The following is a 13764-nucleotide window of genomic DNA, read 5'->3' on the forward strand; positions in this document are numbered from 1 at the left end:
GGGACTTTAACACCTCACTTACACCCATGGACAGATCATCCAGACAGAAAATTAATATGGAAACACAAGCTTTAAATGACACAATAGAGCAGATAGATTTAATTGATATTTATAGGACATTCCACCCAAAAGTGGCAGAATACACTTTCTTCTCAAGTGTACATGGAACATTCTCCAGGATAGATCACATCTTGGGTCACAAATCAAGCCTTGGAAAATTTAAGAAAACTGAAATATCAAGCATCTTTTCTGACCAAAACGCTATGAGATCAGAAATCAATTACAGGAAAAAAACCATAAAAAACACAAATACATGGAGGCTAAACAGTGCACTACTAAAAAACCAAGAGATCACTGAAGAAATCAAAGAGGAAATCAAAAAATACCTAGAGACAACTTACAATGACAACATGAAGATCTATAACATATGGGATGCAGCAAAAGCAGTTCTAAGAAGGAAGCTTATAGCAATACAATCCTACCTCAAGAAACAAGAAAAATCTCAAATAAATAATCTAACCTTACACCTAAAGGAACTAGAGAAAGAAGAATAAACAAAACCTGAAGTTAGTAGAAGGAAAGAAATCATAAAGATCAGAGCAGAAATAAATGGAATAGAAACAAAGAAAACAACAGAAAAGATCAATAAAACTAAAAGCTGGTTCTTTGAGAAGATAAAATTGATAAACCATTAGCCAGACTCATCAAGAAAAAGAGGGCCTTACACCTAAGGGAACTAGAGAAAGAAGAATAAACAAAACCTGAAGTTAGTAGAAGGAAAGAAATCATAAAGATCAGAGCAGAAATAAATGATACAGAAACAAAAAAAAACAATAGCAAAGATCAATAAAACTAAAAGATGGTTCTTTGAGAAGATAAACAAAATTGATAAACCTTTAGCTAGACTCATCAAGAAAAAGAGGGAGAGGACTCAAATCAATAAAATTAGAAACGAAAAAGAAGTTACAATGGACACCGCAGAAATACAAAGCATCATAAGAGACTAGTACAAGCAACTCTGTGCCAATAAAATGGACAACCTGGAAGAAATGGACAAATTATTAGGAAGGTATAACCTTCCAACACTGAACCAGGAAGAAATAGAAAACATGAACAGACCAATCACAAGTAATGAAATTGAAACTGTGATTAAAAATTTTCCAACAAACAAAGTCCAGGACCAGATGGCTTCACAGTTGAATTCTATCAAACACTTAGAGAAGAGCTAACACCCATCCTTCTCAAACTCTTCCAAAATACATTAATGCACAGAAATCTCTTGCATTCCTATACACTAACAACGAAAGATCAGAAAGAGAAATTAAGGAAACAATCCTTAATTTCACCATTGCAATGAAAAGAATAAAATACCTAGGAATAACCCTACCTAAGGAGGTAAAAGACCTGTACTCAGAAAACTCTAATACACTGATGAAAGAAATCAAAGATGACACAAACAGATGGAGAGATATACCATGTTCTTGGATTGGAAGAATCAATATTGTGAAAATGACTATACTACCCAAAGCAATCTGTAGATTCAATGCAATCCCTATCAAATTACCAGTGGCATTTTTTACAGAACTAGAACAAAAAAATCTTAAATTTGTATGGAGACACAAAAGATTACGAATAGCCAAAGCAGTCTTGAGGGAAAGAAAATGGAGCTGGAGGAATCAGGCTCCCTGACTTCAGACTATACTACAAAGCTACAGTAATCAAGACAATATGGTACTGGCACAAAAACAGAAATATAGATCAATGAAACAGGATAGGAAGCCCAGAGATAAACCCAAACACTATGGTCAACTAATCTATGATAAAGGAGGCAAGGATATACAATGGAAAAAAGACAGTCTCTTCAATAAGTGGTGCTGGGAAAAATGGACAGCTACATGTAAAAGAATGAAATCAGAACACTCCCTAATACCATACACAAAAATAAATTCAAAATGGATTCGAGACCTAAATGTAAGACTGGACACTATAAAACTCTTAGAGGAAAACATAGAAAGAACACTCTTTGACATAAATCACAGCAAGATCTTTTTTGTTCCACCTCCTAGAGTAATGTAAATAAAAACAGAAATAAATAAATGGGACCTAATGAAACTTAAAAGCTTTTGCAAAGCAAAGGAAACTACAAACAAGACGAAAAGACAACCCTCAGAATGGGAGAAAATATTTGCAAACGAGTCAACGGACAAAGGATTAATCTCCAAAATATGTAAACAGCTCAAGCAGCTCAATATTAAAAAAAAACCCAACCAAAAAATGGGCAGGAGACCTAAATAGACATTTCTCCAAAAAAGACATAGAGATGGCCAAGAAGCACATTAAAAGGTGCTCAACATCACTAATTATTAGAGAAATGCAAATCAAAACTACAATGAGGTATCACTTCACACCAGTTAGAATGGGCATCATCAGAAAATCTACAAACAAATGCTGGAGAGGGTGTGGAGAAAAGGGAACCCTCATACACTGTTAGTGGGAATGTAAATTGATACAGCCACTATGGAGGTTCCTTAAAAAACTAAAAATAGAATTACCATATGACCCAGCAATCCCACTACTGGGCATATACCCAGAGAAAACCATAATTCAAAAAGACACATGCACCCCAATGTTCATTGCAGCACTATAGGTCATGGAAGCAACCTAAATGCCCATTGAAAGACGAATGGATAAAGAAGATTTGGTACATATATACAATGGAGTATTACTCAGCCATAAAAAGGAACGAAACTGGGTCATTTGTAGAGACGTGGATGGATCTAGTGACTGTCATACAGAGTGAAGTAAGTCAGAAAGAGAAAAATAAATATCGTATATTAAGTGTATGTGTGGAATCCAGAAAAATGGTACAGATGAACCGGTTTGCATGGCAGAAATAGAGACACAGATGTAGAGAGCAAACGTATGGACACCAAGGGGGGAATGTGGTGGGTGGCGGTGGGATGAACTGGGAGACTGGGATTGACATGTATACACTAATACGTATAAAATAGATAACTAATAAGAACCTGCTGTATAAAAAATAAATTTAATTTAATTTAAAAAAAAAAGAATTGAGCCCTAAAGGACAAGCAATACACACATAACAATCAAGTGATAAAGAGATGCTTTTTAAGAGCATTCCATGATAATCCAGCCAAATGTTAATAGTAATAAAAAATAGGAGAATGAGGAAATATTTAATCTACTCAGCTAATACAGATAAATGCAAGAGAAGACAGGCTTGTCCAGAAAGAGTTCACAAAGGAAGTATGATCTAGCTGTGTCTCAAGGGTTGAACAGACTATATAGACAAGATTAGGAAACAAGCAGAGCCTGGTGGCCATGATAAGTAAACATGTGTAGGATGGAGAGCAGTAAGAAAGTTGAAGTTTTATGTAGAATGATGGGAAATGATGTAGGTTAGGGCTAACCCATGAAGAGCCTTGAAAACTAAGCAAAGGAATTTAGACCAAACAGAGTAGGTAACAGGAAGCCAACACAGATTACTAAACAGGGCCGTTCCACCATGCTTTAGAGAGATGAGAGAAAAGAGCAATAAGAACCTGCTGTATAAAAAATAAATTTAATTTAATTTAAAAAAAAAAGAATTGAGCCCTAAAGGACAAGCAATACACACATAACAATCAAGTGATAAAGAGATGCTTTTTAAGAGCATTCCATGATAATCCAGCCAAATGTTAATAGTAATAAAAAATAGGAGAATGAGGAAATATTTAATCTACTCAGCTAATACAGATAAATGCAAGAGAAGACAGGCTTGTCCAGAAAGAGTTCACAAAGGAAGTATGATCTAGCTGTGTCTCAAGGGTTGAACAGACTATATAGACAAGATTAGGAAACAAGCAGAGCCTGGTGGCCATGATAAGTAAACATGTGTAGGATGGAGAGCAGTAAGAAAGTTGAAGTTTTATGTAGAATGATGGGAAATGATGTAGGTTAGGGCTAACCCATGAAGAGCCTTGAAAACTAAGCAAAGGAATTTAGACCAAACAGAGTAGGTAACAGGAAGCCAACACAGATTACTAAACAGGGCCGTTCCACCATGCTTTAGAGAGATGAGAGAAAAGAGCATGGCACAAAACAGACTGTAAGGAGGGACAACTAGAAGCAGGAAAACAAGTTAAAAGACAATTGCAGGTGTGAAAAACCAAAGAGTGGCCAGATTTGCTGCAGAGGAAATAAAAGTGAAAGGGATAAATTTGAGACACACTGTAAAGAATCATCACTGCATTATAATTGCTTAGCTTAGATATAAAGGACAGAGGAAAAGTAGGTACCAAAGAAAAAGCAAGTATCTTCTCCTGTAAGAATAGTAAAAGTAAATAGTAAAAATCCCATCTGTAAAGTGGGATTAATAATACTCTCTACCTCATGAGGACTATTAAACATCAAACACCATTTACAAACTCAGGTTAAGAGAACCTACATCTGTGGGTCACTTGAAGGAGCAATAACAATGAACACTAACATATATATACGGCAGCACGATTCTTATTGCTTTATAGAACGTTGCTATAGAACGTTGCTAATCCTCAAAATAACTCTAAGGTACTGTTATTGGGATTACTTTACAGAGGAAGAAATTGAGCCACAGAGATAACGTGCTCAAGGTCCAAAACCAGTAAAGTGACAGAGCTAGGATTCAAACCCTAACAGCCTGACTCCTAAATTCATGCTCTTAACCATCATGCTATACTGACCCTCAGGAGAAAGACTCTATTATCTCCATGTGCGTGTGTATGTGCATGTGTGTATGGGTGTAAAAGAAAGGGGTGGCAAGAGAAAGAGAAACAGGTGATTTGTACTTTATTCAAAAATACAGACACAGTTGATTTTCTTATACCTGACTCACTTTGCAAAACTGAGTTCATAAGCCAACAGAACGGAGAAAGGAAGAAAATGTACAGGACAAGTAGGAGAGGAACTTTACAGGATGAACCAGATATAACCACCTCCATGCCACAAAAATAGTATTATTTTCTCCATTAATTCTGATAAGAGGTGTGTGCGTGTGTGTAATGGTAAGCAGTAGTGAATAAGAGAATTAGACAAGGATTTTTACTTTGACAACCAAAGTCTGAAAAAGTTGAAGATCTAGAAATGATGACAGAACTTGCTACATGCCCATAGCAATGCATCTGCATTAAAACAATGACATATTTGGCAGTAGCCCACCATTATCAAATATAACTTTATTAGAATTTAAATTCCAGTTTAAAAGATATTTAGTATTTCCCCCTCCTTTTCTGGTCTCCTTCCTACCTCTACCTCTACGGCTATATTATGTCCCCCAAATTGATAAGTAACCTCTTAGAGCGTTTGAAAAATAGTCATCGGGAGGAGCCATAACCATTGAATCCTTTAAATGCTTCACAGCATAGCCTATTAAGTCTTTTTTAGCCCAAGCTAAGTGAGGCACCTCAATAACAGTGAAGGAACAGAAACTGCCTTCGGTCCACACCTAGTTAATTTCACCAGCAAGCCCTTAAACTAAAGACACTACATAATAACATACACACATTTTCATAATCACTATTCCCTGATTTCAGATTTCATAAACCATGTACAAATAAATATAGCATAGGGTCAGGCCAAACTTAACAAAATCTTTGGGAAGCCATATAGCACATGTGTGCTCTGAACCCTCCAATCCCATGTTTCTGCTTGGCCAAGCCAGGGGAAAGCCAGAAATTTCAACCCTCTTCCATCACCAGTATTAAAACAAAACGAAAGTGGCAAGTAGGTTTTGTCCCACTCTCATGGCCCCCACAAGTATCTCCAATCCTTACCATCAACGCTTTCAGAGTCTTTTCCTCCTATACTCAGGACAGCCCAACTCACTCCCACCGCACAGTTCCAACGACTTGTCCCCACTGTAGGCCCCCCAAGCTTGGCATAACTGTCCACAAGGCCCTAGCCTGAGAACCTCAAGGCCCCCATCCCAGGTCCAGGCGAGGCTCCACTCCCAACCGCTTGACAAACCCCTGATTGCAGACACTGCCCATGTGGGCGCCCTCATGCCAGCACTCCCAGCGGGGTCGCCGAGGCTGAGAAGCGCAGCGGGCCACACGGGAGCAGTGTGGGTGGGTAGCGCGCTCCTCGGCGTGTGCCAGGTTGCTGGCTCTTTGCACGTACATGCGCCGCGTGTCCACGTCGCGCGCGTGGCCGTGGAAGCGTGTGCGTGGCGGCACCAGGCCCCCACCCGCCCCGGGTCCCGAGTCCCGCCGTCTCCTCCAGGGTGGCAAGAGTAGACAGCGACTGAGCTGGGAGCCCCTCACCTCTCGGCGCGACCACAGCTCCGCCCAGCTCCGGCTCCTTCGGCGCGGCCACTCATCGGCGTCCAGCGCCCGCTCCGAATATATACCCTCATCCGGGGGGCTGGGGCGGCGGGGCGTGCCGGGAGCTGGGGCCAGGGGGAGCGCCGGCCCCGGCCACCCCGCCCCTCCGTCGCCGGGACGAGTGGCTGCCCGCGCTGGGAGGAGTCGCAACCACCCGCCCAGACACGTCAGCGCCCACAGCGCAAGCTACGAGGCGGGCGCGGAGAGGGGCGCCGCGAAGGAGCGGGGCTGGGGGGGGAGGGCGGGGCCTCTCGCGTCACTCATTCTTCAGCCCAATGGGGATGGCGCGAGGGTCCTGTCAGTGGGTGGCTACGGCCCCCAGCGTCCTCGCGGATGGGAGGGGTGTCCTTTGCGTTCGCTGGGTGGGGCGAGTTTCGAGCCCAGCAGAGGTACCACGGCTAGGCCCTAAGATCCGTGACGTCACTCTGTTGTTCCTCGAGGTGCCCTCCTGCGGCTGCTAGTCTTCCCTGTGGCCCCACGGCTCGGGGCGCCCCCCTTTTCCCAAAACGGACCGCGGAGCTGGACTGGGAGCTGTGTCATCCGGGTGGCGTATGTCCGACCACCCACACGGAGGGTTGCGAAAGCGCGGCAGCCGACGTCTCAGCGCAGAATCCCAGGGGCGGGCCTGGCGCGCCTTCTGACCTTGCGCTACTATTTCGTCTCAAGTTGGCCAGGTAGTCAGGGCCCTGACCGTCTTTCTGTTTTATGGTGTTTGGGGTCGCAAGCACGTGAAGCCAGACCCATTTACCTTTGCACAAATGGGCACCCAAAAAAAAAACAAACCAAGAGAGGAAATGCAAGCAAATGTATTAGGTAACCTGAGAAAATGAAAAGCGCGCGCCCGATGTCAGCTTTGTGTGACTGTGGTCTTAACCTCCCTGGGCCTCAGTATATGACACGAAAAGTGTCGTTGGACTGGTTGACCTCCAAGGCCGTTGCGGTGCGACTGTTTATAATTGCCTGTATACCATATAACCTTGTGTGGATGTGCACATGCGATTATATGCTCGGCACTGTGCCTTTAAAAGCTGTGTTTACGCGTGGCACTTGGCACAGTTTCTGCAAGAAGTCCAAACTGTTGAAATACCAAAACATCTAGATTTAACAAAATATCTGACAAAGAAATTCAGGCATCTCGGTGCCTTTCTTCTACCTTCTTGAGTGCAAAAGCCTTTTAATTTTCTTTATCAATTTCAAAATCATCCACTGCATTAAGTAACAGAAAAATTTACCCTGGATGAGTAATGCTGGTAGTTACACATTCAGGAGGTTGAACACTATCTTTCATGATCACAGAATGTCATCCATTTGTTTGAAAGATTTATAGTTGTAGTGGTTATGAACATGAGATCTGCAGAATTCCAGCTTTACTGCTTGGAATCTTTGGCAAGTTAACTTTTCTACATCAGTTTCCTCATCTATAAAATACAGAAAATAATAAATATGCCCCTTAGGGGTGTTGTGAGGATTAAACCAGTCAGTACAAGAACAGAATGTAGAACAGAGTAAATAATAAATAAATTGTAATTGTTTTTATGTGAGTGCTTATGCTATGTCAGGCACTGTTCTAGGTCCTGAATACCCTGATATACTTACCATCATCTGGAAAACCTTTTGTTGTTTGGATCCCTGATACTATAAAGAACATTTCTCTCAAACCTTTCATGATAACTAAAAACAAAATTACTCCCATTAATGTTGCTGAGGTCCCACTTGAAGAGACCTAGAAGCCTCCCCACAATAATACAGCTTTGTGACCTTTAAGGAAGGGAAGAGAATGTAAGACAATTGCTTTCTAAAAATATACTGAGTGTCACTCATCTACATTTCTACTCCCTGAGGAAGAAATATATGAGAATTTAGAAAAATTTGACCTAGGAGACCAGATTCAAAATCACAGTTCAGGGCTTCCCTGGTGGCGCAGTGGTTGAGAATCCGCCTGCCAATGCAGGGGACACGGGTTCGTGCCCCAGTCCAGGAAGATCCCATATGCCGCGGAGCGGCTAGGCCCGTGAGCCATGGCCGCTGAGCCTGCGCGTCCGGAGCCTGTGCTCCGCAACGGGAGAGGCCACAACAGTGAGAGGCCCTTGTACCGCCAAAAAAAAAAACAAAACAAAACACAAAATCACAGTTCAACCCTGATTTCTTCCTTTATAAAATGAGGATAATACCTAACTCACATGGGTGTAGTAAAAATTAAAAGATAAAGACTCTGTAATAGTGTCTGGAGTATTATAGGCATTCTATAAATCTTAGATGAATGAATGAATAAAGAGAAAAATCACTATTAAAGAGTTCATTAAAGAAAAAAGGAAGAACTGAGCCCAACACAAGTGTTTTCAACGAACTATTATAAAATCAAATTTTTACTTTTACCTATTTTTCTAGTTTCTAGGCATAAAAAGGGCCATAATCTCATCTTACCAGATAAATATCCAGAAACGTCTTACCTAAAGAGTTATTTCTGTCTTTTGAAATATTTTTTATATACATAGTCTTTTTAAAACTAACGGCAGTGACTTCCCTGGCAGTCGAGTGGTTAAGACTTGGTGCTTCCACTGCATGGGTTGTGGGTTCGATCCCTGGTTGGGGAACTAAGACCCTGCATGCCACGTGGGGTGGAAAAAATTAATAAAATTAAATTTAAAAATAAAAAATAATGGCAGAGAAGGCAAGGATGCTCACTATCCATGATTATTTAACATTACACTGAAGATCTCTTCTAATGCAATTAAGAGGAATTGTAAGAAACTTAAGAATTAGAAAAGAATAAGCAGAACTACCTTGAATTTCAAATGACATGAGAGTACCTGGAAAACTCTAGAAAATCAATAAGATTAACTCAAACTATGAGAATCAATGATAAGACTAAATCATAAAAGATTTCAGTAAGTCTATAAAATGAACCGATAGAAGTCAATCGTTTTCATATACACAAACAACTAGTTAGAAGACATCATAATAGGGGAAAATCCCATTTATGATAACAACAAGGGAAACTAAATGTAACACAAAATGTGCAAAACCTGTATAAAGAAAGCTGTAAAACATTCCTACACAAAAGCCACAAAGATACTTGATAAAAGGAAAAACACCCCTTGTTAATGTATAAATTACACTCCATGTTATATTATAAATGTATAAACTAGACAAGCTGATACCAAAGTGCTCATGGAAAAAGAAACATCAAAGGATAACTAGGAAAACACTGAAAAAAAAAAAAAAAACTACAATAAGAAGCCTACCTACCAGATACTAAAATATTCTATGAAACATCTATAATTAAAACAATGTGGTAGATTGTGAATAGATGTGAACAATGTGAACAATTGTGAATAGTCAAATGGAATAGACTAGACAGTCCAAGATAGGCCCAAGTACTATATCATAAAGGTGGCATCTCAAACCACTGGACTTTTGAGTAAATGGGACAACTAGGTAGCCACTTGGAAAAAGATGAAACTAGATCCATACTTCACACCATTCGTAAGAATAAACTCCAAACACAGAGATCTAAGAGTAAAGTATGAAATCATACAGGTAGTAGAAGAAAACATGGAATACTACATAGCTACATGGAATACTACAAAAAACAAAAAGAGAGACTGATACGAACTGAAAAGGGGTGACTTTCAGGTCATTGGTATGTGGGAAAAAAAGCAAAGTGCAAACAAGTATACATAATGAAAGAAAGGGAAATAAGAAAATGTACACACGTCTGCTTATTTTTGGAAACAAAACAAAGCAGGAAAGACAAACCAGAAACCAATAAGATTAGTTACCTGCAGGGGGTGGATAGGAATCAAGTGGAGGAATGGGGAGGGAAGTCACACTTTTCTAAATACAACTTTCTGTAGTTTTGACTTTTGGAACCCTGTTAATGCTTTACATATTCAAAAAATGAGATAAAAATAACAAAGAGGGAGGTTGAACCCTGAAACAGAAACCAAACAGAAACAAATCAACCTAATTGTATCTTAAATAACATAACTGTTTAAAAAGGTTCCTTAGGGAAATTAACCCAGTAACTTTTTTTTTTTTTTTTTTGCGGTACGCGGGCCTCTTACTGTTGTGGCCTCTCCCGTTGCGGAGCACAGGCTCCGGACGCGCAGGCTCAGCGGCCATGGCTCATGGGCCCAGCCGCTCCATCTTCCCGGACCGGGGCACGAACCCGTGTCCCCTGCATCGGCAGGCGGACTCTCAACAACTGCGCCACCAGGGAAGCCCGCCAGTAACTTTTGAAGACAGTATTTTTTCACAGCTTTATTGAGGTTGACTTAAAATAAACTACAGATATTTAAAACGGACAATTTGGTGATTTTTGACATACGAATATACCTGTGGGCACAGTATTTTAACTTTCTACTCTCAATCTAAAGACAAAATGAATTGTAAACAAGTGTTAAACTCTAGTTAGTAGGTTGGCTTTTCACGGTGTGGGTTAGCAATTCTGAAACTATTTTGTTTGTATCGTGGAGGTGAGCAAATGACTAAATATATTGAAGATAATGAGAGAGAAGTTACTTCTGGAGAAGAAAATTACACATATGGAAAGGCAGAGAGGCTAGAATTACCTCTTTAGTGCAGATTGGAATTGAAGTTAGCATGAATTCATGATTATTAATCCCAGTACAGAAATTGGCATACATATGTGTGTATATGTGGTAGAAATGCATATTTGGGGGAAAATGCTAGCAATTAGTGAATTTGGGTAACGGGTAAATGGAACTTCTTTATACTGCTCGACAATTTCTCTTAAGGTTGAAATTATATAAAAATTGTAAAGTTCAAAAAATTAGAATACAACTAATGGTGGAGTTCTTCACTATCAGTCCAAACAAAAAAAGAAAATCTTTAACCCACGGAGCATACAGCTCTGGAGGAAAGGACCGACCGAGGGTGAGTCAACAGAATCGTCTGCCTGTCCCCTGTCACATGCCCTCAGTCACCGGGTCGGAAAGCCTCATCACCTGGGAAGCTGTAAATGCCACACAGTGCTGTTTTGGGTGACAGCTGTGCTCCCTTAGGACAGGAATAATGCTAGGAAAGTGTTTTTCTCTAATTCTCAACCTTCCAGTTGAAAACAGGGAGGCTTAGATGAGGAGTCTGGAAACGTGTTGTGCAGAGTGGGGAATGGCTTGGAATCCCTGGATATTTATATGGATGTCCCTGGGCTTGAACTATTCTCTTAAGAACAAACTGGCACATTTTTCAGTATTCAATCGAGAACAAATAGATGTTTTTTCAATATATGTTTATTGGGTTGTTCTGTGCCAGTCCTTGTGATAGATACCACGGGGAATCAAAAGCTAGGGTCTGGGTCCCCAGGGAATATATAAACGTGGGGGAGATGTTCCTTTTTCAAGCCAAGGGGCCATAAGTGCCACAGTGAATGCACAAATGAAGGATTTCAGAGCTCAGAGGAGGGAGAGAATAAAATAAAGAAATTTCTTAAAAGGATAGGCCAATAGGTTTTGAGAGAGAGCCAGGAGGTGAGAAGCCTCACTCTTTAAGAACGCCACCCCTTGATCCTCAGCCTTAATAATGAGGCTTCTATGAACCAGTTATTTGTTTTCACACTGGCAACACCTGATGCCTCCTTAGCAAAGGAAACCAAGGAATTTGTACTCAGAGAACTTAGCAAGAGATCTAGTAGGGTTGGTACTAAATAAACTGTGAAATCAGAAGCATCGAAAAGGGAATATTTACCAAAGGGTATGTATTTTGGGTAGTATGTATGATCCCAGCTTGGCTTTAAAAGAAAAATAGATAATACTTTCATCAGTTAGATAGATAGGTAAGATAGGTTAGATAGATGAGATAATAGGTAGATAGAGGCTGTGAGATTAGAAAAAATCACCCTAATTCACTGAACTTCCGTTTCCTTATCTACAAAATAGAGATAACAATACATGCAATATATCTTACAAAGTCGGAAAGAGAATTAAAAGAGAAAGGACCTAGCGCACAGCAATTATTCAATAAGTGTTAGGTGAATAAATAAGAGAAGGAAAGAAAAATAAAATAAGGGAAATGGAGTGGTCCTCTATTAAAAATACAGAATCATGTTGGGATTCCAAGAAAGGTGTTTTAAATGGGCTATTATCAGACACATTCAAAAATTCAGAAGTGTATACCAAAGAAGATCTTATGTTTTGTCTTTTAGGGACAATGGGATTCCGGTGACTTTGGGGCGTTTTCTAAATTTACTAAAGTGAAAATTATGTTACAATTAAGAGAATATATATTTTTTAACTTCAGAAAAGCAGGTATATTACTTAACAAGTAAAGAGGCTACTTGCTTGCTTGTTTTTCCCTGAAGTTGTATCGGATATGTGCCAGTCTGTCCACACTTCCTTTTGTAGTACAACCAGTGAGGATCCACACAGACTTTTCAAACAGTGGGCTGGTATTAGTGAGCATACACCAGGAGTCCTCCCTTCCCTGTCCTGAATGTGATGGCCTCAGCTAGGCCCCTGAACATCTAAAGGACCCAGGTTATTTCCCAGCAGTTCATCAGATCACCAGGAGCGTCTGGCTTAGCTCAAGGCTCGGTTCGAAGCCAAGCATGAGTATTTCATGAGATCACTATTTCCAAGAGACAAACAGATGAGTGGTGGAGGAATTAGGGCTTTGACTTTCCTGTTGATATTTTCCTAGGACTTGAGTCATCCTAACTTAATAGCTCATCACTCCTCCCACTCTCTAAATTTTCTGTAACTCAGGGTGTGTTTTGAAATATTGTGAAATAACGAATACACCCTGTTATTTATATATATATATATATATATATATATATATTTATTCAAAGTACAGCCCCTCTAAACTGACTATAATCTAGGAAGTAAATAAATAACAGGAAGAAATGAACCAGGAAGACAGTAGATGAGTGCTGTGTGTAATAATTACAGAGATACACAGCCTCAGGACTCCAAATTGAGTAGGCTGTTATGGTGTGGGAGAGTGGACTTTAAATTCCATTCCAGTGCTGTTAGCCAGAGATTGTCTGGTCCATCTTCCTTAATTAATAGAAAAGGAAACAAAACCTCCCTAAAGTTAAGTGATTTATCGAAGGATAGAATAGATAATTAAGAAGCAGAACCAAGATTAGAAGCCTATCACTGTATAACAGGGTTTTTCTGGATTTAATGAGTGGGAAAATAATCCAGTCATTAAAAACCTCAACCACCATAATAAATGTTTCGAGTATATTTTCTTCTCTTCAAGCTAAAAGGCTATCTACCATTCTGAGTCCTGGGTCAAATATTTAATGCACCCTCTTGGGAGGCCACTTAGCTGGATATTTCTAAAGCACAGGGGGGCTGTCCCCAGGGAAAATTCCTTAGAAACTTAGCCTAGAATGGCATCTGGCCAGCATTGAAACCAGAGCTGCAACATATTTTGT

General features: G+C 40.1%; 1 protein-coding gene across 7 annotated transcripts in view; it reads right to left on the bottom strand.

The window, feature by feature from the left end:
• The window catches only part of UHMK1 (U2AF homology motif kinase 1), a 103901-nt gene that overhangs the window by 32466 nt on the left and 57671 nt on the right, over positions 1-13764 (bottom strand). Inside the window, exons 1-2 of one of the 7 annotated variants that reach the window (XM_055084244.1) lie at positions 6300-6540; positions 6004-6005 (exon numbers count right to left, since the gene is read on the bottom strand). The exons of 4 other annotated variants lie outside the window; for them this stretch is intronic. In XM_055084244.1, the coding sequence (XP_054940219.1) occupies positions 6004-6005; positions 6300-6391 (94 nt within the window). In that variant the 5' untranslated portion in view covers positions 6392-6540. Of the gene's footprint in view, positions 1-6003; positions 6006-6299; positions 6541-13764 lie in introns of those variants that run through there. 2 more of the 7 variants (XM_007113907.3, XM_007113906.2) reach the window with 2 other exon arrangements.

Source organism: Physeter macrocephalus, chromosome 4, assembly GCF_002837175.3.
Source record: "Physeter macrocephalus isolate SW-GA chromosome 4, ASM283717v5, whole genome shotgun sequence".
NCBI lineage: Eukaryota > Metazoa > Chordata > Mammalia > Artiodactyla > Physeteridae > Physeter > Physeter macrocephalus.